The sequence below is a fragment of the Ooceraea biroi genome, chromosome 7 (assembly GCF_003672135.1).
Source record: "Ooceraea biroi isolate clonal line C1 chromosome 7, Obir_v5.4, whole genome shotgun sequence".
NCBI classification, from domain to species: Eukaryota; Metazoa; Arthropoda; class Insecta; order Hymenoptera; family Formicidae; genus Ooceraea; species Ooceraea biroi.
The window spans coordinates 12366792-12387909 of NC_039512.1; the positions used below are offsets into that span (position 1 = coordinate 12366792).

Genomic DNA, 21118 nt, shown 5'->3' on the forward strand with positions numbered 1-21118 from the left:
ACGTCAATTGATGTCTGTTAAGTTAGCACCCCAATTGAGCGTGTGCACAGTGTGTAGGAGTATTAAAACAAGTTATTCTTTTTATTTCTTTTTATACCTATATTCTTCCATTTTTTGATATTCAACATAGCGTTGAGATGAATGTTATTGTCTGCATTGCTGCATTTTATAAAAGTACGTTCCAGAGAGGGCGTCTGAAAGACGTAAATTTTTCTTTCTAAGAGTATGATATGCAAAATTGAAAATAACATCCAAAAATTTTTCAATATGTCTCCACGCTCATTTCATGCGATCTAAACCTAATATTATGTAGATTGTCTCTTTAACATAAAACGAATAGTATTTTACGTTACGTAAAATTTATATTACACGCGATGATATTGCGGAGCAAATCTTGAAAGATGTTGGAGAATCATTGGAATTCTTCTGGCGCACATATTGTCCAGAACTTGAAATTATAAAATTCAAGAATTAGTGCGTAACACAAGCCGTGCCGTTTTTATTCCGCGGGATTTTGTTTGACAGCTAGAAAGTTTGTTTCATTCATAGTTTTTACGCTTTGGCGAGATATAGTGTAGGCACCGCGTGGTATTATATTTCAAAGTGCATCTCTCGTATTTTTCTCGCAATTCGCGCGCACAGTGCTGAAATTTACACCTACACCGCCCGCAGTAATTTGAATGTGTAACCTTTCGACTGCGTGTACCTTTATTACGTACGCGACATTTATTTTACTTTTGTTTTCCTCACAGTAACCTTCCCTTGCATTAATTGTACGTGAAGTTGCGTAAATAATTGCGCGAGAGTTCTCAGATACTGTCAATTATCTCGGCGGCGACGTGGCAAAAATTAGTGCGAGGTACTGTTTGCATTTCACTTTTTTTATTCAAATTTTTATTCACAACTAAATAAAAATTCCATAAAATGACTGTGCAACGAGAAACCTTCTGATGGAAGCATTGCAATTTCACCGGCGTGTAAACGTATTCTACAAGTGCTACAAGAATTATTCGTGACGTCATCGTTTTCAAGATTCATGAGATCGTATCTTCGCGCGATTTAACCGCGCGGTGTACCGTCAAATTAGAAAGATGCAATTTTAGATCAGCGTTCGATAGATAAATTCAGAGCGCTATCGGTCCGATCAATTTATGCGAATTGTTACATTACGTTATGGTGCTTTTTGCAAAGATAGCTAGGCTATCCCCCGAGTACTATCTACCCTTTCACTTCTCTGCCTCCTCCCTTGCGACCGGCTCTTAAACCCTTTCATGACACAATCGATGTTTACTGTCCGAGTGACCTGCTTGCGATTTACATACGATTATAATAACCACGACACATAATCGATCGATGCCGACGTTTCTCGCGCGGAGGAAAAGTACATGGAAGTCGTAATCTTACCTCTCAATCGACATCGCGGTGAGAGTAACGACCGAGCAGATAGCCGACACACTCTGCATGTAGTGCACCGCTTTGCATAAGAAGAGACCCATGGTCCACGTGTAGGAGAACAATTTCGCTACCTGTAACAAACCAATCATGATATATAATAAAAATATATGAAGAAGAAAGAAGGAAGGAAGATGTGTACACGTGTGCGTATAAAGAAAACCAAAGCGATGGAGCCATCTTTGGGCTCGAGCGTCTCTCTTTCAAGAAAATTTGAAATCTCTCATGCATAATTTTTATATTACTGTAGAACAGGGGAGGGAGAATAAACAGATACATGCATATAAATCCGAGTTAGCAGTAACAATCTTACTACTTGTTTTCCCAAATGCACACAAAGTATTAGAAGTAAGACTCTTAATATATCGGAAAAAAATAGGAATTAAGAGACAGAGGAGTTATTATTCACAATAATAAAATTCGATTCTGCTTAGTGCTTTTCTTTTTCAAGAGACAGTAAATTCTCGGTCAGCTTATTCTAGTGCGAAAAATAATTCGTCAGTTCTCTTCATCGTCACGTTGTCTCGTCACAGGCGCGTCTGTTAAGTTTTATTACGCGTGTCTGGAGTACATGACAGAGCGAAAGGGCAACCGGATGAAGGAGTGAAAGGAGACGGAGGAGAAGCAACGAAATCTCAGGCGCTCTTGCATTTCCGAGCACATCGCGGACATGCCTGCATGTACTCTTACTGTGCGCAACTCGAATATCTCGACGCAATTACTACACTACTATTTGTCGGATTAAAGCCGCCCCTTCCTATGCGGGTGCGCGCGAGTGCCAATATAATTGCACGTGCGTGCACACATGGGGCCAGTTAATCGACCGCGTTGCGCATTACATCTCGGAACTCTTGCTTGCGATGTATCGATCTCTGCTCGTGCAACATCGGTTGTAGGCGATCATAGATCAAATAGCGCAAACATCGCTATTATGGCATCAGTTCCTCCCTTTTGCACTTCTTGCTCTTTTCCCCGCAGTTTCCCAGCACACGATCTGAGGGATTTTCCTCTCTATTTTAAGGACGGTATTCATAGACTGTTCTATACAGGGTGGGCACCTAAAACAGGCCACCTGAATATCTCGGCTGTTATTGGTGATAGAAAAAAATGTGTCAGACCAAACTTGCATGGTTTCGAGGGACACATAATTTGTTCTAAATAGTTTTTTATTAGGTGGACGCGTAGAGGTCATATGAAGGTCAACTTCGTTTTTTAAATGGTATGATATGTTTTTTTACGTACCATCTAGTAGAGCGTTTGAAGATGCGCACATTGATCTACGGGTCAAAATCATTCAAGGTCACTGAAGGTTAAAATTTCTAAGGGCTAGAACTTTTTAATTTCTGAGTTTACAGTATTTTTAATAGCAGAGAACTCTAGGCAATATAAAGTAAATTATTTTCCCTTGCAGTTGGCCTTCAGTGACCTTGAATGATTTCGACCCGTAGATCAATGTGCGCATCTTCAAACGTTCTACTAGATGGTACGTAAAAAAATACATATCATACCATTTAAAAAAACGAAGTTGATCTTCATACAACCTCTACGCGTCCACCTAATAAAAAACTATTTAGAACAAATTATGTGTCCCTCGAAACCATGCAAGTTTGGTCTGACACATTTTTTTCTATCACAGCCAATAACAGCCGAGATATTCAGGTGGCCTCTTTTAGGTGCCTCACCCTGTATATATTTAGGTCGTCTTAAAGATGATCTTGAGATATTTGTAGGCAATCAGAGCTGTGTTGTATAATCTAAGAAGTGTACTTAAGATTATTTTGTTATAAGAATGGACTATGAATAACGTCCTAAAGTTCCTTTTTAGAGATTCTCTTATCTTATCTTCTTCCCTTCATCTATATCTTTTACGATCGACGAGGGAAGCGCAACGATAAATTGAAGATACTTTTCAAACGAAGTTTCAAATGATAGATCTTGTCGGTGGAGTGATGGAGGTGCTGTCAACTTCAAAGGATTCAATTGCAGATTGATGAATGTTTAATTTTCATGTTCACAGCATAAAACGATGACGCATGTGCATGTGCAATCAGTTTGTCATGCATTTTAAAAAACATTTTAATTAAAACTCAGTTTGGAAAGAAAACGATGGATAATTTACACATCGTCAAATTGTTTTTACACAATGCGTGGAATATGTAAATTGTGCTATTATTATTATGCAACATTGAATGAATAGAATGAATAGTCAATATACGCAAATTTTTCAATATTTTGTTACATATCCTTTGCATGCACTTTTGACACAGTTCCAGTAACTTTAGAATTCTTTAAACAATACGATGTCAGCTATCAATAAAATAGAAACTTGCGAGGAAAAGTTAGAGTAATTAGAATGAAGCGAAATCTTCTCGTTCTCATTTCTTTCCATTATGAAGAAGAGAGTAACTTCTGGAGAGCCATTTTGCGATTGGAGTTGAAATGCCCTATCGCTCAAAAAGCAGCACTTCGATTAGTCGCAAGGATTAAATTCGAAACTTCCGGGTCAAAGAAGATATCCCGTCTTTAATCAACATCCCTACGTGCCACCTACCTCCTCCTACGTGTTAGACGCAGGTGTCTTTGTCGGTTTTGTATAAGCAGCCCTTTACACTCAACATTTACACTTGAACTTCGTTAAAAGTCGAAGTTTGCGATTAAACTGTACTCGCATACAGAGTGCTGCGTGACACGTTATGTCAGCGTTACCCGCGAAATTAGATAGGGAGGAAGGGAGAGAGAGAGAGGGGGGGGGGAACGGAGAAAGCGAGCGAGATAAATTTAATCTCCGCATGCTCTCTTTCACGTGCACACACGCACGTGTATGTTGACGCATGGAAATCGAATTCTATTGCGATGGTGCCGCGACTCGCATTATTAAGAAGAGGAAGTGCTATCGAAATTCCTATCACTAATTTCTTAGGAAAAGAGAGAGAACGAGAAAAAGAACGAGAGAGAGAGAGAGAGAGAGAGAGAGAGAGAGAGAGAGAGAGAGAGAGATCGATAGTTCAATGTAGATTTCGGATAAATCCTGCGATGACATGCGAAACAAGAGATACACTGTCGAAAAATGCGAATATGGGATTCAATATTTACGCACACTTGAAATCTTAGCGTATCGTCATCGCGAGTAATAAGGGCGAAACGGAAGGCAACCTCGCGGGGGTGCGTGCCGAAATCCCCTTCTCTCGCCGAAGAAGGAAACTCTTCGAGTCGAGCAACGTGGTCAAAGTTCTTTTATTTAATTTTCTCGCGCGAGTCGAGGACTGTGTTCCGCTTTCCCGCGCTGACAGACCAATTTCGCGGCGGCGTTTCTCTTTTTGCGCGATGCCACCATTATTGGGGAATGGCCAATTTGCGACAAGTTCCGCCGTAATTGCCGACGACGTTTCCACGCGACTGCAATGAACCGGTAGATTGTTTGCAGGACCTGGCCGAAGTCAGGGCTGCGCGAGGGTTGTCGCGGCAAGAAACTCACCGTACAATCGATAATTAATCTATCACTCGCGCGCAACAAAGCCACAGCAAGAAAGGATCGCGCGAAAGAAACAAGGGTTTGCGTTACACGCGCGAAAGAAATGAGCAACTTAATTACGGTGCTGCGAAATCCTCGTGGAAAGAGAAGAAAAAGTGAAAGAAACTCTGAGACCGCAAGGGATGTAAAGAAGTGCGCAAAGAAAATGCCAAGATATCGTTTATACAGAGACTTTCCAATCAAATTTCTGCAAAGGAAAAATTCATTCGACTTATTTTGAAACAATTTGCATAATTCCAGATAAAGAAATTGAACTAATTCGAGTGTACTAATTCGAAATAAAACGGGTTTTTGTAAATATCCAGTTTTACAGAATCGCGAATCTCGCGTCGTTATATTACATTGTGTCAATCGTATCACATCATGTCAAAAGATCAGTTTGTCATGCATGGTTTAACGCAATCGCGTGTCTCCTGTGTGGCCAATTCGTTCCGGGAATCGTTTTATACCGGTTCGAATCGGGACGGGCTATAAATAACGAGCGCAGCGTTCGGTCTTTTCATTTTCGCGGTACCAACCGCTCATCAGAACAGTCCTAGTACAATTTATTTCTATCCATTTCCTCTTTGCTCCACGCGGAAGATAGAACGGGGAACGTCCGATATGACAATCTGAAACTACTCCTCGGCGATTGCGAAATTCCATTATCGCGTGCGGAAACGGAATCGGTTATTCAAGGAACAATCGTTTTCTTTGCCAGAAATTAAGATATTATTCTTCTCTTTGATGAAGAATAATGACTGAAAATAGAGAGTACTGAGACATTAAATATCGAAAGTTGCAAGAGATAAATGAGAAATTATTAATGAAAGCTTTCTTTGTTTAATTTCGGTCAAGTCTCGTTTCATCGAGTTCGTAATTCGAGCGATTAATCACGAGGGCAGTTTAACGTTCAAAAACTGGTGGCTTATGATGATGTTTCGAGGTTCCAGTTAAGGGATGTTCCATTGGCCTAGATTTATCGACGATGAAAAGCTGATAGGGACGCGAGTTTACAGCAATACTACTGTATTGACAGTCCGTGGAGCAACAATTGGAAACGTTCTCCCGTTAATTCAAATGCAGCCCGCGGCAGGCCATTCGATGACAAATACTCAGACTTTAATCGACAATCTGGCCTCTGGGATACAGGATGATGGAGTCGGTTCTAGCTTTCGAAAGGCCACGTTCGTCACGTTGCACGCATTTCAGATCATCGATCGCGGAATGAACTTTATGAAGAAATGGGACATGTATAATAAATAAATTATCGGCACGGATCATGAACGAAACTCTTTGCGGTGGTGTCTACAATCATGGATCAGCTGCGATCGGCAGCTCGAATAATGCAATAACGTGGCGATGTCTGTAACGAACATGCAAACGGGCTTCAATAACGTATGGTTACTGGCAATGTTGCGTGACAATATTTGCGCATCCGATTATCGAATTAATTTCGGAAGCGATGCGGTGACGTGTATTAACGCATGTGATACCTTGTGATATGGTAGCATGCAACGTTTAAGCGCAAGATGGAGAATTATGATAATTATGATAATTAGCGAGTAATGACTTGGTTACGCTAAGACGACGAATAAATAATTATTGCGTGTATCAATGATAGTTAAAACGTGCTTGTTTCAGGCTTTATTAATGATTGATTCTGTAATTTTAATTGTGCCATCGTGAGACAAAAAGTTTTGATTCATAATAAAAGTCTTTTTTTTAAACAAAAAGTGCAACTATTAATAAGTATGCGTAGAGATACGCGATGTCCTCTTGCATAGTTTTGAGAATTGGAAATTCTTTGCATGCAAATATTTTGTATTTTTAAATATTACGACAATATTCAGATAAATATTGGTCGTAATTCTATAGTATAACTGTATTAGTAATCAAATAATGATTTTTCAAAACTTGATGAATTAAAATATATGAAATAAAAGTACTCTTTATTTAAAAGGTAAAAGATGCAATAATATCAACTTTTATTACCGTCACGAGTCTTTTGACAATTTTGAAACAGGTAATGAATTAATATGCGAAATTACAGTAATATTCACGCGCGTTTTATTTTTCAAGTTGAAATCATCGAATATCGGGTTGAATCTCGAAGAGAGCATAAATAAAATTACGCACGAGTAATGAAGTAAAACTGAGCGGATAATACGCGATTATCAGGGCAAGCCATCGTTACTTCAAATAGAAAATCAATTACAGTGCTCACGTTAAATTTATCTGCGTAATTGGCAATGCTCGTGGGAATAATCTGGCAAACGCACAAGCTCCTTTGTCAAATAACGCTATTAGTATCGATTGTTAAGCAATCGCATGCAGAGTATGCTGAGAACATTCCGCTTCTATCATTACCCCTTAATGGACGGAACTTTGATCAATTCGTGATTGATCTTTCTTCCAGCGTAAATTAAAGCGACAACTTTTGAGTAATTACAATAACGGCCAAAATAAGAGCTTTCAAGAGAGACCGTTCCTCATTTTAGAGGACGTTGCTTTAATTTATTTCATTTTGCAATGCACGATGTTAAAACACACTCGGAACACACTAATGATGAGTTGCCTCGTATCTCTCTCTGAGAAAAATCCAACTGTCGGTATTTTGACGATATCGAGTATAAATCTGTTTTTTTTTTCTAATTCTGAACGTATCGCAATCCTAAATGACATGGCCATTAGGTTCGCGAAATAAAGAACAGGCGTAACTTGAATATAAATGACGCAAGTAAATTACATTTATTGCAATGAGCGGATGATGCTATTTCCGCGTGCGCCAAGATTTCCGTAGTGCAGCTGTTCATTAAGCTTATCATATTTCCACTGGCATGGCACGTAGGGAGATTATCTTGGCGCAATAAAAAGCAAATTTTGCCACATACATATTCGCGGTACATTAAATTCATTGCCGTCTACTTCAGCTCATTCTCATACGAAAACAGTCCAGTAGTTCAGCTATTTCAAAGACAAATGTCGCCCCTTGAGACTTATTCGTACAAATATACCTGATGCGTGAAATACCAAATTTGCGTGCGTGCTATATTAAAATATGATGCTATATATATATATATATACAGTGCTGGCAAAAAGTCCGGAACGGTTAAAAATCTTGGAAAATAATGATTTAGTGGAAAAATGTTTCAAACAAAAGTATAGGGCTTAAAAAACTCTATTAGATGATGATATATATTTGACCTTGGTATGACCTTGGAAAGCCCGGTCATGGTCAACATAAAATCTTAAATGGAAACCCCTATTTTTTATTACATATTCTTGTAGCTTAGCTCGAGAGCCTTTCCCGAAACGCTATAATAAATTTTTTTCTCTTACGATTTTTGACTTATAAGGCTTGAAGGTTACACAGTACCGCCGGCATTAGATTCCCAGGTGTACCGCGTGGAGGTTGCACGGTCGATTTACACCTCTTTGTGTGTGGTGCGTGCGTGCGTGCGTGCGTGTGTGCGTATGTGCGTGTATAAGCGCGTGTGTGTTCTTCATAAAACTAATTTCACGAAAATAGTTTATACTCGTATGTACGAACAACGGCATTAATGCCATCCGAAAATACGTGTGACGCACACTAAGAAAGCGCGTCACTTATAAACTTCTCGGTATAGGTGAGGGTTCCGATAACTATTTTGCTCGCTCGTGTTTACCTCACCTACAACCGGCATTGTTAAGCGACCCGATCGTTGTGTGCGATCACACGGGTATTCGGACGCCGTTGTTCGTACATACGAGTATAAACTATTTTCGTGAAATTAGTTTTATGAAACACACACCGCTTATACACGCACACATACGCACGCACGCACGCACGCACCACACACACACACAGAGGTGTAAATCCGACCGTGCAACCTCCACGCGGTACACCTTGGGGAATTCTAATGCCGGCGTACTGTGTAACCTTCAAGCCTTATAAGTCAAAAATACGTAAGAGAAAAAAATTTATTATAGCGTTTCGGAAAGCTCTCGAGCTAAGCTACAAGAATATGTAATAAAAATAGGGGTTCCATTTAAGATTTTTATGTTGACCATGACCGGGCTTTCCAAGGTCATACCAAGGTCAAATATATATCATCATCTAATAGAGTTTTTAAGCCCTATACTTTTTGTTTGAAACATTTTTCCACTAAATCATTATTTTCCAAGATTTTTAACCGTTCCGGAACTTTTTGCCAGCACTGTATATATATAATATATAGCATCATATTTTAATATAGCACGCACGCAAAATTTGGTATTTCACGCATCAGGTATATTTGTACGAATAAGTCTCAAGGGGCGACATTTGTCTTTGAAATAGCTGGAACTACTGGACTGTTTTCGTATGAGAATGAGCTGAAGTAGACGGCAATGAATTTAATGTACCGCGAATATGTATGTGGCAAAATTTGCTTTTTATTGCGCCAAGATAAATCTCCCTACGTGCCATGCCAGTGGAAATATGATAAGCTTAATGAACAGCTGCACTACGGAAATCCTTGGCGCACGCGGAAATAGCATCATCCGCTCATTGCAATAAATGTAATTTACTTGCGTCATTTATATTCAAGTTACGCCTGTTCTTTATTTCGCGAACCTAATGGCCATGTCATTTAGGATTGCGATACGTTCAGAATTAAGAAAAAAAAAACAGATTTATACTCGATATCGTCAAAATACCGACAGTTGGATTTTTCTCAGAGAGAGATACGAGGCAACTCATCATTTAGTGTGTTCCGAGTGTGTTTTAACATCGTGCATTGCAAAATGAAATAAATTAAAGCAACGTCCTCTTAAAATGAGGAACGGTCTCTCTTGAAAAGCTTCTTATTTTTGGCCGTTATTGTAATTACTCAAAAGTTGTCGCTTTAATTTACGCTGGAAGAAAGATCAATCACGAATTGATCAAAGTTCCGTCCATTAAGGGGTAATGATAGAAGCGGAATGTTCTCAGCATACTCTGCATGCGATTGCTTAACAATCGATACTAATAGCGGTTATTTGACAAAGGAGCTTGTGCGTTTGCCAGATTATTCCCACGAGCATTGCCAATTACGCAGATAAATTTAACGTGAGCACTGTAATTGATTTTCTATTTGAAGTAACGATGGCTTGCCCTGATAATCGCGTATTATCCGCTCAGTTTTACTTCATTACTCGTGCGTAATTTTATTTATGCTCTCTTCGAGATTCAACCCGATATTCGATGATTTCAACTTGAAAAATAAAACGCGCGTGAATATTACTGTAATTTCGCATATTAATTCATTACCTGTTTCAAAATTGTCAAAAGACTCGTGACGGTAATAAAAGTTGATATTATTGCATCTTTTACCTTTTAAATAAAGAGTACTTTTATTTCATATATTTTAATTCATCAAGTTTTGAAAAATCATTATTTGATTACTAATACAGTTATACTATAGAATTACGACCAATATTTATCTGAATATTGTCGTAATATTTAAAAATACAAAATATTTGCATGCAAAGAATTTCCAATTCTCAAAACTATGCAAGAGGACATCGCGTATCTCTACGCATACTTATTAATAGTTGCACTTTTTTGTTTAAAAAAAAGACTTTTATTATGAATCAAAACTTTTTGTCTCACGATGGCACAATTAAAATTACAGAATCAATCATTAATAAAGCCTGAAACAAGCACGTTTTAACTATCATTGATACACGCAATAATTATTTATTCGTCGTCTTAGCGTAACCAAGTCATTACTCGCTAATTATCATAATTATCATAATTCCTCCATCTTGCGCTTAAACGTTGCATGCTACCATATCACAAGGTATCACATGCGTTAATACACGTCACCGCATCGCTTCCGAAATTAATTCGATAATCGGATGCGCAAATATTGTCACGCAACATTGCCAGTAACCATACGTTATTGAAGCCCGTTTGCATGTTCGTTACAGACATCGCCACGTTATTGCATTATTCGAGCTGCCGATCGCAGCTGATCCATGATTGTAGACACCACCGCAAAGAGTTTCGTTCATGATCCGTGCCGATAATTTATTTATTATACATGTCCCATTTCTTCATAAAGTTCATTCCGCGATCGATGATCTGAAATGCGTGCAACGTGACGAACGTGGCCTTTCGAAAGCTAGAACCGACTCCATCATCCTGTATCCCAGAGGCCAGATTGTCGATTAAAGTCTGAGTATTTGTCATCGAATGGCCTGCCGCGGGCTGCATTTGAATTAACGGGAGAACGTTTCCAATTGTTGCTCCACGGACTGTCAATACAGTAGTATTGCTGTAAACTCGCGTCCCTATCAGCTTTTCATCGTCGATAAATCTAGGCCAATGGAACATCCCTTAACTGGAACCTCGAAACATCATCATAAGCCACCAGTTTTTGAACGTTAAACTGCCCTCGTGATTAATCGCTCGAATTACGAACTCGATGAAACGAGACTTGACCGAAATTAAACAAAGAAAGCTTTCATTAATAATTTCTCATTTATCTCTTGCAACTTTCGATATTTAATGTCTCAGTACTCTCTATTTTCAGTCATTATTCTTCATCAAAGAGAAGAATAATATCTTAATTTCTGGCAAAGAAAACGATTGTTCCTTGAATAACCGATTCCGTTTCCGCACGCGATAATGGAATTTCGCAATCGCCGAGGAGTAGTTTCAGATTGTCATATCGGACGTTCCCCGTTCTATCTTCCGCGTGGAGCAAAGAGGAAATGGATAGAAATAAATTGTACTAGGACTGTTCTGATGAGCGGTTGGTACGCGAAAATGAAAAGACCGAACGCTGCGCTCGTTATTTATAGCCCGTCCCGATTCGAACCGGTATAAAACGATTCCCGGAACGAATTGGCCACACAGGAGACACGCGATTGCGTTAAACCATGCATGACAAACTGATCTTTTGACATGATGTGATACGATTGACACAATGTAATATAACGACGCGAGATTCGCGATTCTGTAAAACTGGATATTTACAAAAACCGTTTTATTTCGAATTAGTACACTCGAATTAGTTCAATTTCTTTATCTGGAATTATGCAAATTGTTTCAAAATAAGTCGAATGAATTTTTCCTTTGCAGAAATTTGATTGGAAAGTCTCTGTATAAACGATATCTTGGCATTTTCTTTGCGCACTTTTTACATCCCTTGCGGTCTCAGAGTTTCTTTCACTTTTTCTTCTCTTTCCACGAGGATTTCGCAGCACCGTAATTAAGTTGCTCATTTCTTTCGCGCGTGTAACGCAAACCCTTGTTTCTTTCGCGCGATCCTTTCTTGCTGTGGCTTTGTTGCGCGCGAGTGATAGATTAATTATCGATTGTACGGTGAGTTTCTTGCCGCGACAACCCTCGCGCAGCCCTGACTTCGGCCAGGTCCTGCAAACAATCTACCGGTTCATTGCAGTCGCGTGGAAACGTCGTCGGCAATTACGGCGGAACTTGTCGCAAATTGGCCATTCCCCAATAATGGTGGCATCGCGCAAAAAGAGAAACGCCGCCGCGAAATTGGTCTGTCAGCGCGGGAAAGCGGAACACAGTCCTCGACTCGCGCGAGAAAATTAAATAAAAGAACTTTGACACGTTGCTCGACTCGAAGAGTTTCCTTCTTCGGCGAGAGAAGGGGATTTCGGCACGCACCCCCGCGAGGTTGCCTTCCGTTTCGCCCTTATTACTCGCGATGACGATACGCTAAGATTTCAAGTGTGCGTAAATATTGAATCCCATATTCGCATTTTTCGACAGTGTATCTCTTGTTTCGCATGTCATCGCAGGATTTATCCGAAATCTACATTGAACTATCGATCTCTCTCTCTCTCTCTCTCTCTCTCTCTCTCTCTTCTCTCTCTCTCTCTCGTTCTTTTCTCGTTCTCTCTCTTTTCCTAAGAAATTAGTGATAGGAATTTCGATAGCACTTCCTCTTCTTAATAATGCGAGTCGCGGCACATCGCAATAGAATTCGATTTCCATGCGTCAACATACACGTGCGTGTGTGCACGTGAAAGAGAGCATGCGGAGATTAAATTTATCTCGCTCGCTTTCTCCGTTCCCCCCCCCCCTCTCTCTCTCCCTTCCTCCCTATCTAATTTCGCGGGTAACGCTGACATAACGTGTCACGCAGCACTCTGTATGCGAGTACAGTTTAATCGCAAACTTCGACTTTTAACGAAGTTCAAGTGTAAATGTTGAGTGTAAAGGGCTGCTTATACAAAACCGACAAAGACACCTGCGTCTAACACGTAGGAGGAGGTAGGTGGCACGTAGGGATGTTGATTAAAGACGGGATATCTTCTTTGACCCGGAAGTTTCGAATTTAATCCTTGCGACTAATCGAAGTGCTGCTTTTTGAGCGATAGGGCATTTCAACTCCAATCGCAAAATGGCTCTCCAGAAGTTACTCTCTTCTTCATAATGGAAAGAAATGAGAACGAGAAGATTTCGCTTCATTCTAATTACTCTAACTTTTCCTCGCAAGTTTCTATTTTATTGATAGCTGACATCGTATTGTTTAAAGAATTCTAAAGTTACTGGAACTGTGTCAAAAGTGCATGCAAAGGATATGTAACAAAATATTGAAAAATTTGCGTATATTGACTATTCATTCTATTCATTCAATGTTGCATAATAATAATAGCACAATTTACATATTCCACGCATTGTGTAAAAACAATTTGACGATGTGTAAATTATCCATCGTTTTCTTTCCAACTGAGTTTTAATTAAAATGTTTTTTTAAAATGCATGACAACTGATTGCACATGCATGCGTCATCGTTTTATGCTGTGAACATGAAAATTAAACATTCATCAATCTGCAATTGAATCCTTTGAAGTTGACAGCACCTCCATCACTCCACGACAAGATCTATCATTTGAAACTTCGTTTGAAAAGTATCTTCAATTTATCGTTGCGCTTCCCTCGTCGATCGTAAAAGATATAGATGAAGGGAAGAAGATAAGATAAGAGAATCTCTAAAAAGGAACTTTAGGACGTTATTCATAGTCCATTCTTATAACAAAATAATCTTAAGTACACTTCTTAGATTATACAACACAGCTCTGATTGCTACAATATCTCAAGATCATCTTTAAGACGACCTAAATATACAGGGTGAGGCACCTAAAAGAGGCCACCTGAATATCTCGGCTGTTATTGGCTGTGATAGAAAAAAATATGAATACGTCTTAAAGTTTCCTTTTTAGGATTCTCTTATCTTATCTTCTTCCTTCATCTATATCTTTTTACGATCGACGAGGGAAGCGCAACGATAAATTGAAGATACTTTTCAACGAAGTTTCAAATGATAGATCTTGTCGGTGGAGTGATGGAGGTGCTGTCAACTTCAAAGGATTCAATTGCAGATTGATGAATGTTTTAATTTTCATGTTCACAGCATAAAACGTGACGCATGTGCATGTGCAATCAGTTTGTCATGCATTTTAAAAAACATTTTAATTAAAACTCAGTTTGGAAAGAAAACGATGGATAATTTACACATCGTCAAATGTTTTTACACAATGCGTGGAATATGTAAATTGTGCTATTATTATTATGCAACATTGAATGAATAGAATGAATAGTCAATATACGCAATTTTTTCAATATTTTGTTACATATCCTTTGCATGCACTTTTTGCACAGTTCCAGTAACTTTAGAATTCTTAAAACAATACGATGTCAGCTATCAATAAAATAGAAACTTGCGAGGAAAAGTTAGAGTAATTAGAATGAAGCGAAATCTTCTCGTTCTCATTTCTTTCCATTATGAAGAAGAGAGTAACTTCTGGAGAGCCATTTTGCGATTGGAGTTGAAATGCCCTATCGCTCAAAAGAGCACTTCGATTAGTCGCAAGGATTAAATTCGAAACTTCCGGGTCAAAGAAGATATCCCGTCTTTAATCAACATCCCTACGTGCCACTACCTCCTCCTACGTGTTAGACGCAGGTGTTTTGTCGGTTTTTGTATAAGCAGCCCTTTACACTCACATTTACACTTGAACTTCGTTAAAAGTCGAAGTTTGCGATTAAACTGTACTCGCATACAGAGTGCTGCGTGACACGTTATGTCAGCGTTACCGCGAAATTAGTAGGGAGGAAGGGGAGAGAGAGGGGGGGGGGGAACGGAGAAAGCGAGCGAGATAAATTTAATCTCCGCATGCTCTCTTTCACGTGCACACCGCACGTGTATGTTGACGCATGGAAATCGAATTCTATTGCGATGGTGCCGCGACTCGCATTATTAAGAAGAGGAAGTGCTATCGAAATTCCTATCACTAATTTCTTAGGAAAAGGAGAGAGAACGAGAAAAAGAACGAGAGAGAGAGAGAGAGAGAGAGAGAGAGAGAGAGAGAGAGAGAGAGAGAGATTCGATAGTTCAATGTAGATTTCGGATAATCCTGCGATGACATGCGAAACAAGAGATACACTGTCGAAAAATGCGAATATGGGATTTCAATATTTACGCACACTTGAAATCTTGCGTATCGTCATCGCGAGTAATAAGGGCGAAACGGAAGGCAACCTCGCGGGGGTGCGTGCGAAATCCCTTCTCTCGCCGAAGAAGGAAACTCTTCGAGTCGAGCAACGTGGTCAAAGTTCTTTTATTTAATTTTCTCGCGCGAGTCGAGGACTGTGTTCCGCTTTCCCGCGCTGACAGACCAATTTCGCGGCGGCGTTTTCTTTTTGCGCGATGCCACCATTATTGGGGAATGGCCAATTTGCGACAAGTTCCGCCGTAATTGCCGACGACGTTTCCACGCGACTGCAATGAACCGGTAGATTGTTTGCAGGACCTGGCCGAAGTCAGGGCTGCGCGAGGGTTGTCGCGGCAAGAAACTCACCGTACAATCGATAATTAATCTATCACTCGCGGCAACAAAGCACAAGCAAGAAAGGATCGCGCGAAAGAAACAAGGGTTTGCGTTACACGCGCGAAAGAAATGAGCAACTTAATTACGGTGCTGCGAAATCCTCGTGGAAAGAGAAGAAAAGTGAAAGAAACTCTGAGACCGCAAGGGATGTAAAGAGAGTGCGCAAAAAAATGCCAAGATATCGTTTATACAGAGACTTTCCAATCAATTTCTGCAAAGGAAAATTCATTCGACTTTTTGAAACAATTTGCATAATTCCAGATAAAGAAATTGAACTAATTCGAGTGTACTAATCGAAATAAAACGGGTTTTTGTAAAATATCCAGTTTTACAGAATCGCGAATCTCGCGTCGTTATATTACATTGGTGTCAATCGTATCAATCATGTCAAAAGATCAGTTTGTCATGCATGGTTTAACGCAATCGCGTGTCTCCTGTGTGGCCAATTCGTTCCGGGAATCGTTTTATACCGGTTCGAATGGGACGGGCTATAAAATAACGAGCGCAGCGTTCGGTCTTTTCATTTTCGCGGTACAACCGCTCATCAGAACAGTCCTAGTACAATTTATTCTATCCATTCCTCTTTGCTCCACGCGGAAATAGAACGGGGAACGTCCGATATGACAATCTGAAACTACTCCTCGGCGATTGCGAAATTCATTATCGGGTGCGGAAACGGATCGGTTATTCAAGGAAAATCGTTTTCTTTGCCAGAATTAAAGATTATTCTTTCTCTTTGATGAAGAATAATGACTGAAATAGAGAGTACTGAGACATTAATATCGAAAGTTGCAAGAGATAAATGAGAAATTATTAATGAAAGCTTCTTTGTTTAATTTCGGTCAAGTCTCGTTTCATCGAGTTCGTAATTCGAGCGATTATCACGAGGGCAGTTTAACGTTCAAAAACTGTGGCTTATGATGATGTTTCGAGGTTCCAGTTAGGGATGTTCCATTGGCCTAGATTTATCGACGATGAAAGCTGATAGGACGCGAGTTTACAGCAATACTACTGTATTGACAGTCGTGGAGCAACAATTGGAAACGTTCCCCGTTAATTCAAATGCAGCCCGGGCAGGCCATTCGATGACAATACTCAGACTTTAATCGACAATCTGGCCTCTGGGATACAGGATGATGGAGTCGGTTCTAGCTTTCGAAAGGCCACGTTCGTCACGTTGCACGCATTTCAGATCATCGATCGCGGAATGAACTTATGAAGAAATGGGACATGTATAATAAAATAAATTATCGGCAACGGATCAATGAACGAAACTCTTTGCGGTGGTGTCTACAATCATGGATCAGCTGCGATCGGCAGCTCGAATAATGCATAACGTGGCGATGTCTGTAACGAACATGCAAACGGGCTTCAATAACGTATGGTTACTGGCAATGTTGCGTGACAATATTTGCGCTCCGATTATCGAATTAATTTCGGAAGCGATGCGGTGACGTGTATTAACGCATGTGATACCTTGTGATATGGTAGCATGCAACGTTTAAGCGCAAGTGGAGGAATTATGATAATTATGATAATTAGCGAGTAATGACTTGGTTACGCTAGACGACGAATAAATAATTATTGCGTGTATCATGATAGTTAAACGTGCTTGTTTCAGGCTTTATTAATGATTGATTCTGTAATTTTAATTTGTGCCATCGTGAGACAAAAAGTTTTGATTCATAATAAAAGTCTTTTTTTTAAACAAAAAGTGCAACTATTAATAAGTATGCGTAGAGATACGCGATGTCCTCTTGCATAGTTTTGAGAATTGGATTCTTTGCATGCAAATATTTTGTATTTTTAAATATTACGACAATATTCAGATAAATATTGGTCGTAATTCTATAGTATAACTGTATTAGTAATCAAATATGATTTTTCAAAACTTGATGAATTAAAATATATGAAATAAAGTACTCTTTATTTAAAAGGTAAAAGATGCAATAATATCAACTTTTATTACCGCACGAGTCTTTTGACAATTTTGAAACAGGTAATGAATTAATATGCGAAATTACAGTAATATTCACGCGCGTTTTATTTTTCAAGTTGAAATTCATCGAATATCGGGTTGAATCTCGAAGAGAGCATAAATAAATAACGCACAGAGTAATGAAGTAAAACTGAGCGGATAATACGCGATTATCAGGGCAAGCCATCGTTACTTCAAATAGAAAATCAATTACAGTGCTCACGTTAAATTTATCTGCGTAATTGGCAATGCTCGTGGGAATATCTGGCAAACGCACAAGCTCCTTTGTCAAATAACCGCTATTAGTATCGATTGTTAAGCAATCGCATGCAGAGTATGCTGAGAACATTCCGCTTCTATTCATTACCCTTAATGGACGGACTTTGATCAATTCGTGATTGATCTTTCTTCCAGCGTAAATTAAAGCGACAACTTTTGAGTAATTACAATAACGGCAAAATAAGAGCTTTTCAAGAGAGACGTTCCTCATTTTAGAGGACGTTGCTTTAATTTATTTCATTTTGCAATGCACGATGTTAAAACACACTCGGAACACACTAAATGATGGAGTTGCCTCGTATCTCTCTCTGAGAAAAATCCAACTGTCGGTATTTGACGATATCGAGTATAAATCTGTTTTTTTTTTTCTTAATTCTGAACGTATCGCAATCCTAATGACATGGCATTAGGTTCGCGAAATAAAGAAAGGCGTAACTTGAATATAAATGACGCAAGTAATTACATTTATTGCAATGAGCGGATGATGCTATTTCCGCGTGCGCCAAGGATTTCCGTAGTGCAGCTGTTCTTTAAGCTTATCATATTTCCACTGGCATGGCACGTAGGGAGAATTTATCTTGGCGCATAAAAAGCAAATTTTGCCACATACATATTCGCGGTACATTAAATTCATTGCGTCTACTTCAGCTCATTCTCATACGAAAAACAGTCCAGTAGTTCAGCTTTTCAAAGCAAATGTCCGCCCTTGAGACTTATTCGTACAAATATACCTGATGCGTGAAATACCAAATTTTGCGTGCGTGCTATATTAAATATGATGCTATATATATATATATATACAGTGCTGCAAAAAGTTCCGGAACGGTTAAAAATCTTGGAAAATAATGATTTAGTGGAAAAATGTTTCAAACAAAAAGTATAGGGCTTAAAAACTCTATTAGATGATGATATTTATTTGACCTTGGTATGACCTTGGAAAGCCCGGTCATGGTCAACATAAAAATCTTAAATGGAACCCCTATTTTTTTATTACATATTCTGTAGCTTAGCTCGAGAGCTTTCCGAAACGCTATAATAAATTTTTTTTCTCTTACGTATTTTTTGACTTATAAGGCTTGAAGGTTACACAGTACCGCCGGCATAGAATTCCCCAAGGTGTACGCGTGGAGGTTGCACGGTCGGATTTACACCTCTTTGTGTGTGTGGTGTGCGTTGCGTGCGTGCGTGTGTGCGTAGTGTGCGTGTATAAGCGCGTGTGTGTTCTTCATAAAACTAATTTCACGAAAATAGTTTATACTCGTATGTACGAACAACGGCGTCAATACCCGTGTGATCACACAAGATCGGGTCCTTACGACAATGCCGGTCTGATAGGTGAGGTACAACGAGCGGAATATAGTTTCGAACACTCCCTTTATACCACAACACAACGGAAGTTGTATAAGTGACGCGCTTCTTGTGTGCGTCACACGGGTATTTTCGGAGGCAACGCGTTGTTCGTACATACGAGTAATAACTATTTTCGTGAAATTAGTTTTATGAGAACAACACGCGCTTATACACGCACACTACGCAAACCCGCACGCGCACGCACGACGCACGACCACACACAAGAGGTGTAAATCCGACGTGACCTCACGCGGTACACCTTGGGGAATCTCTAATGCCGGCGGTACTGTGTAACCTTCAAGCCTTATAAGTCAAAAAAACGTAAGAGAAAAAAATTTATTATAGCGTTTCGGAAAGCTCTCGAGCTAAGCTAACAAGAATATGTAATAAAAATGGGGGGTTCCATTAGATTTTTATGTTGACCATGACCGGGCTTTCCAAGGTCATACCAAGGTCAAATATATATCATCATCTAATAGAGTTTTTAAGCCCTATACTTTTTTGTTTGAAACATTTTTTCCACTAAATCATTATTTTCCAAGATTTTTAACCGTTCCGGAACTTTTTGCCAGCACTGTATATATATAATATTATAGATATATTTTAATATAGCACGCCGGCAAAATTTGGTTATTTCACGATCAGTTATTTGTACGAATAAGTCTAAGGGGCGAATTTGTTTTGCTTAAATAGCTGATATGGACTGTTTTTCGTATGAGAATGAGCTGAAGTAGACGGCAAGAATTTAATGTACGCGATTATGTATGTGGAAAATTTGCTTTTTATTGCGCCAAGATAATCTCCCTACGGCCATGCCAGTGGAAAATATGATACTTATGAGAAAAAAAAAAACAGCTGCACTACGGAAAATCTTGGCGCACGCGGAAATAGATCATCCGCTCATTGGCAATAAATGTAATTTACTTGCGTCATTTATATCCAAGTTACGCTGTTCTTTATTTCGGCGAACTAAATGGCCATGTCCTTTAGATTGCGATACGTTTCAGAATTAGAAAAAAAAAACAGATTTATATCGATTCGTCAAAATCGACAGTTGGCATTTTTCTCAGAGAGAGATACGAGGCAACTCAATCATTTTAGTGTTGTTCGAGTGTGTTTTTAAACTCGTGCATTGCAAAATGAAATAAAATTAAAGCAACGTCTCTAAAATGAGGAAGGTCTTCTTGAAAAGCTTCTTATTTTTGGCCGTTATTGTAATTACTCAAAGTTGTCGCTTAAATTTCAACGCTGGAAGAAAGATCAATCAACGAATTGTCACAAGTTCCGTTCCTATTAAGGGGTATGATAAGAAGGGCAATGTTCTCCAAGCAACTCTGCATGCGATGCTTAACAATCGAATCTATAGCCGGTTTATTTGGACAAGGAGCATTTGGTGCGTTTGCCAGATTATTCCCCGAGCATGCCAATTAACGCAGATAAATTTAACGTGAGCAGTAATTGATTTTCCTATTTTGAAGTACGATGGCTTGCCTGATAATCGCGTATTACCGCTCAGTTTTTACTTCATTACTCGTGCGTAATTTTATTTATGCTCCCTTGAGATTCACCGATATTCGATATTTCAACTTGAAAATAAAACGGCGGCGTGAATATTACTGTAATTTTCGCATATTAATTCATTACTGTTTAAAATTGTCAAAAGACTCGTGACG

The 21118-nt window shown here is 39.2% G+C and overlaps 1 protein-coding gene across 6 annotated transcripts in view; it reads right to left on the reverse strand.

Moving 5' to 3' along the window:
* LOC105279753 (QRFP-like peptide receptor) overlaps positions 1-21118 on the reverse strand; it is a 97063-nt gene that overhangs the window by 24893 nt on the left and 51052 nt on the right. For all 6 annotated transcript variants that reach the window (XR_893998.3, XR_893999.3, XM_011339745.3 and 3 more), the window contains exon 4: positions 1405-1526. Coding sequence is in view for 4 of the 6 variants with exons in the window: in XM_011339745.3 (XP_011338047.1) it covers positions 1405-1526 (122 nt within the window). In the remaining 2 variants the exon portion in view is untranslated. The remainder of the gene's footprint in view (positions 1-1404; positions 1527-21118) is intronic.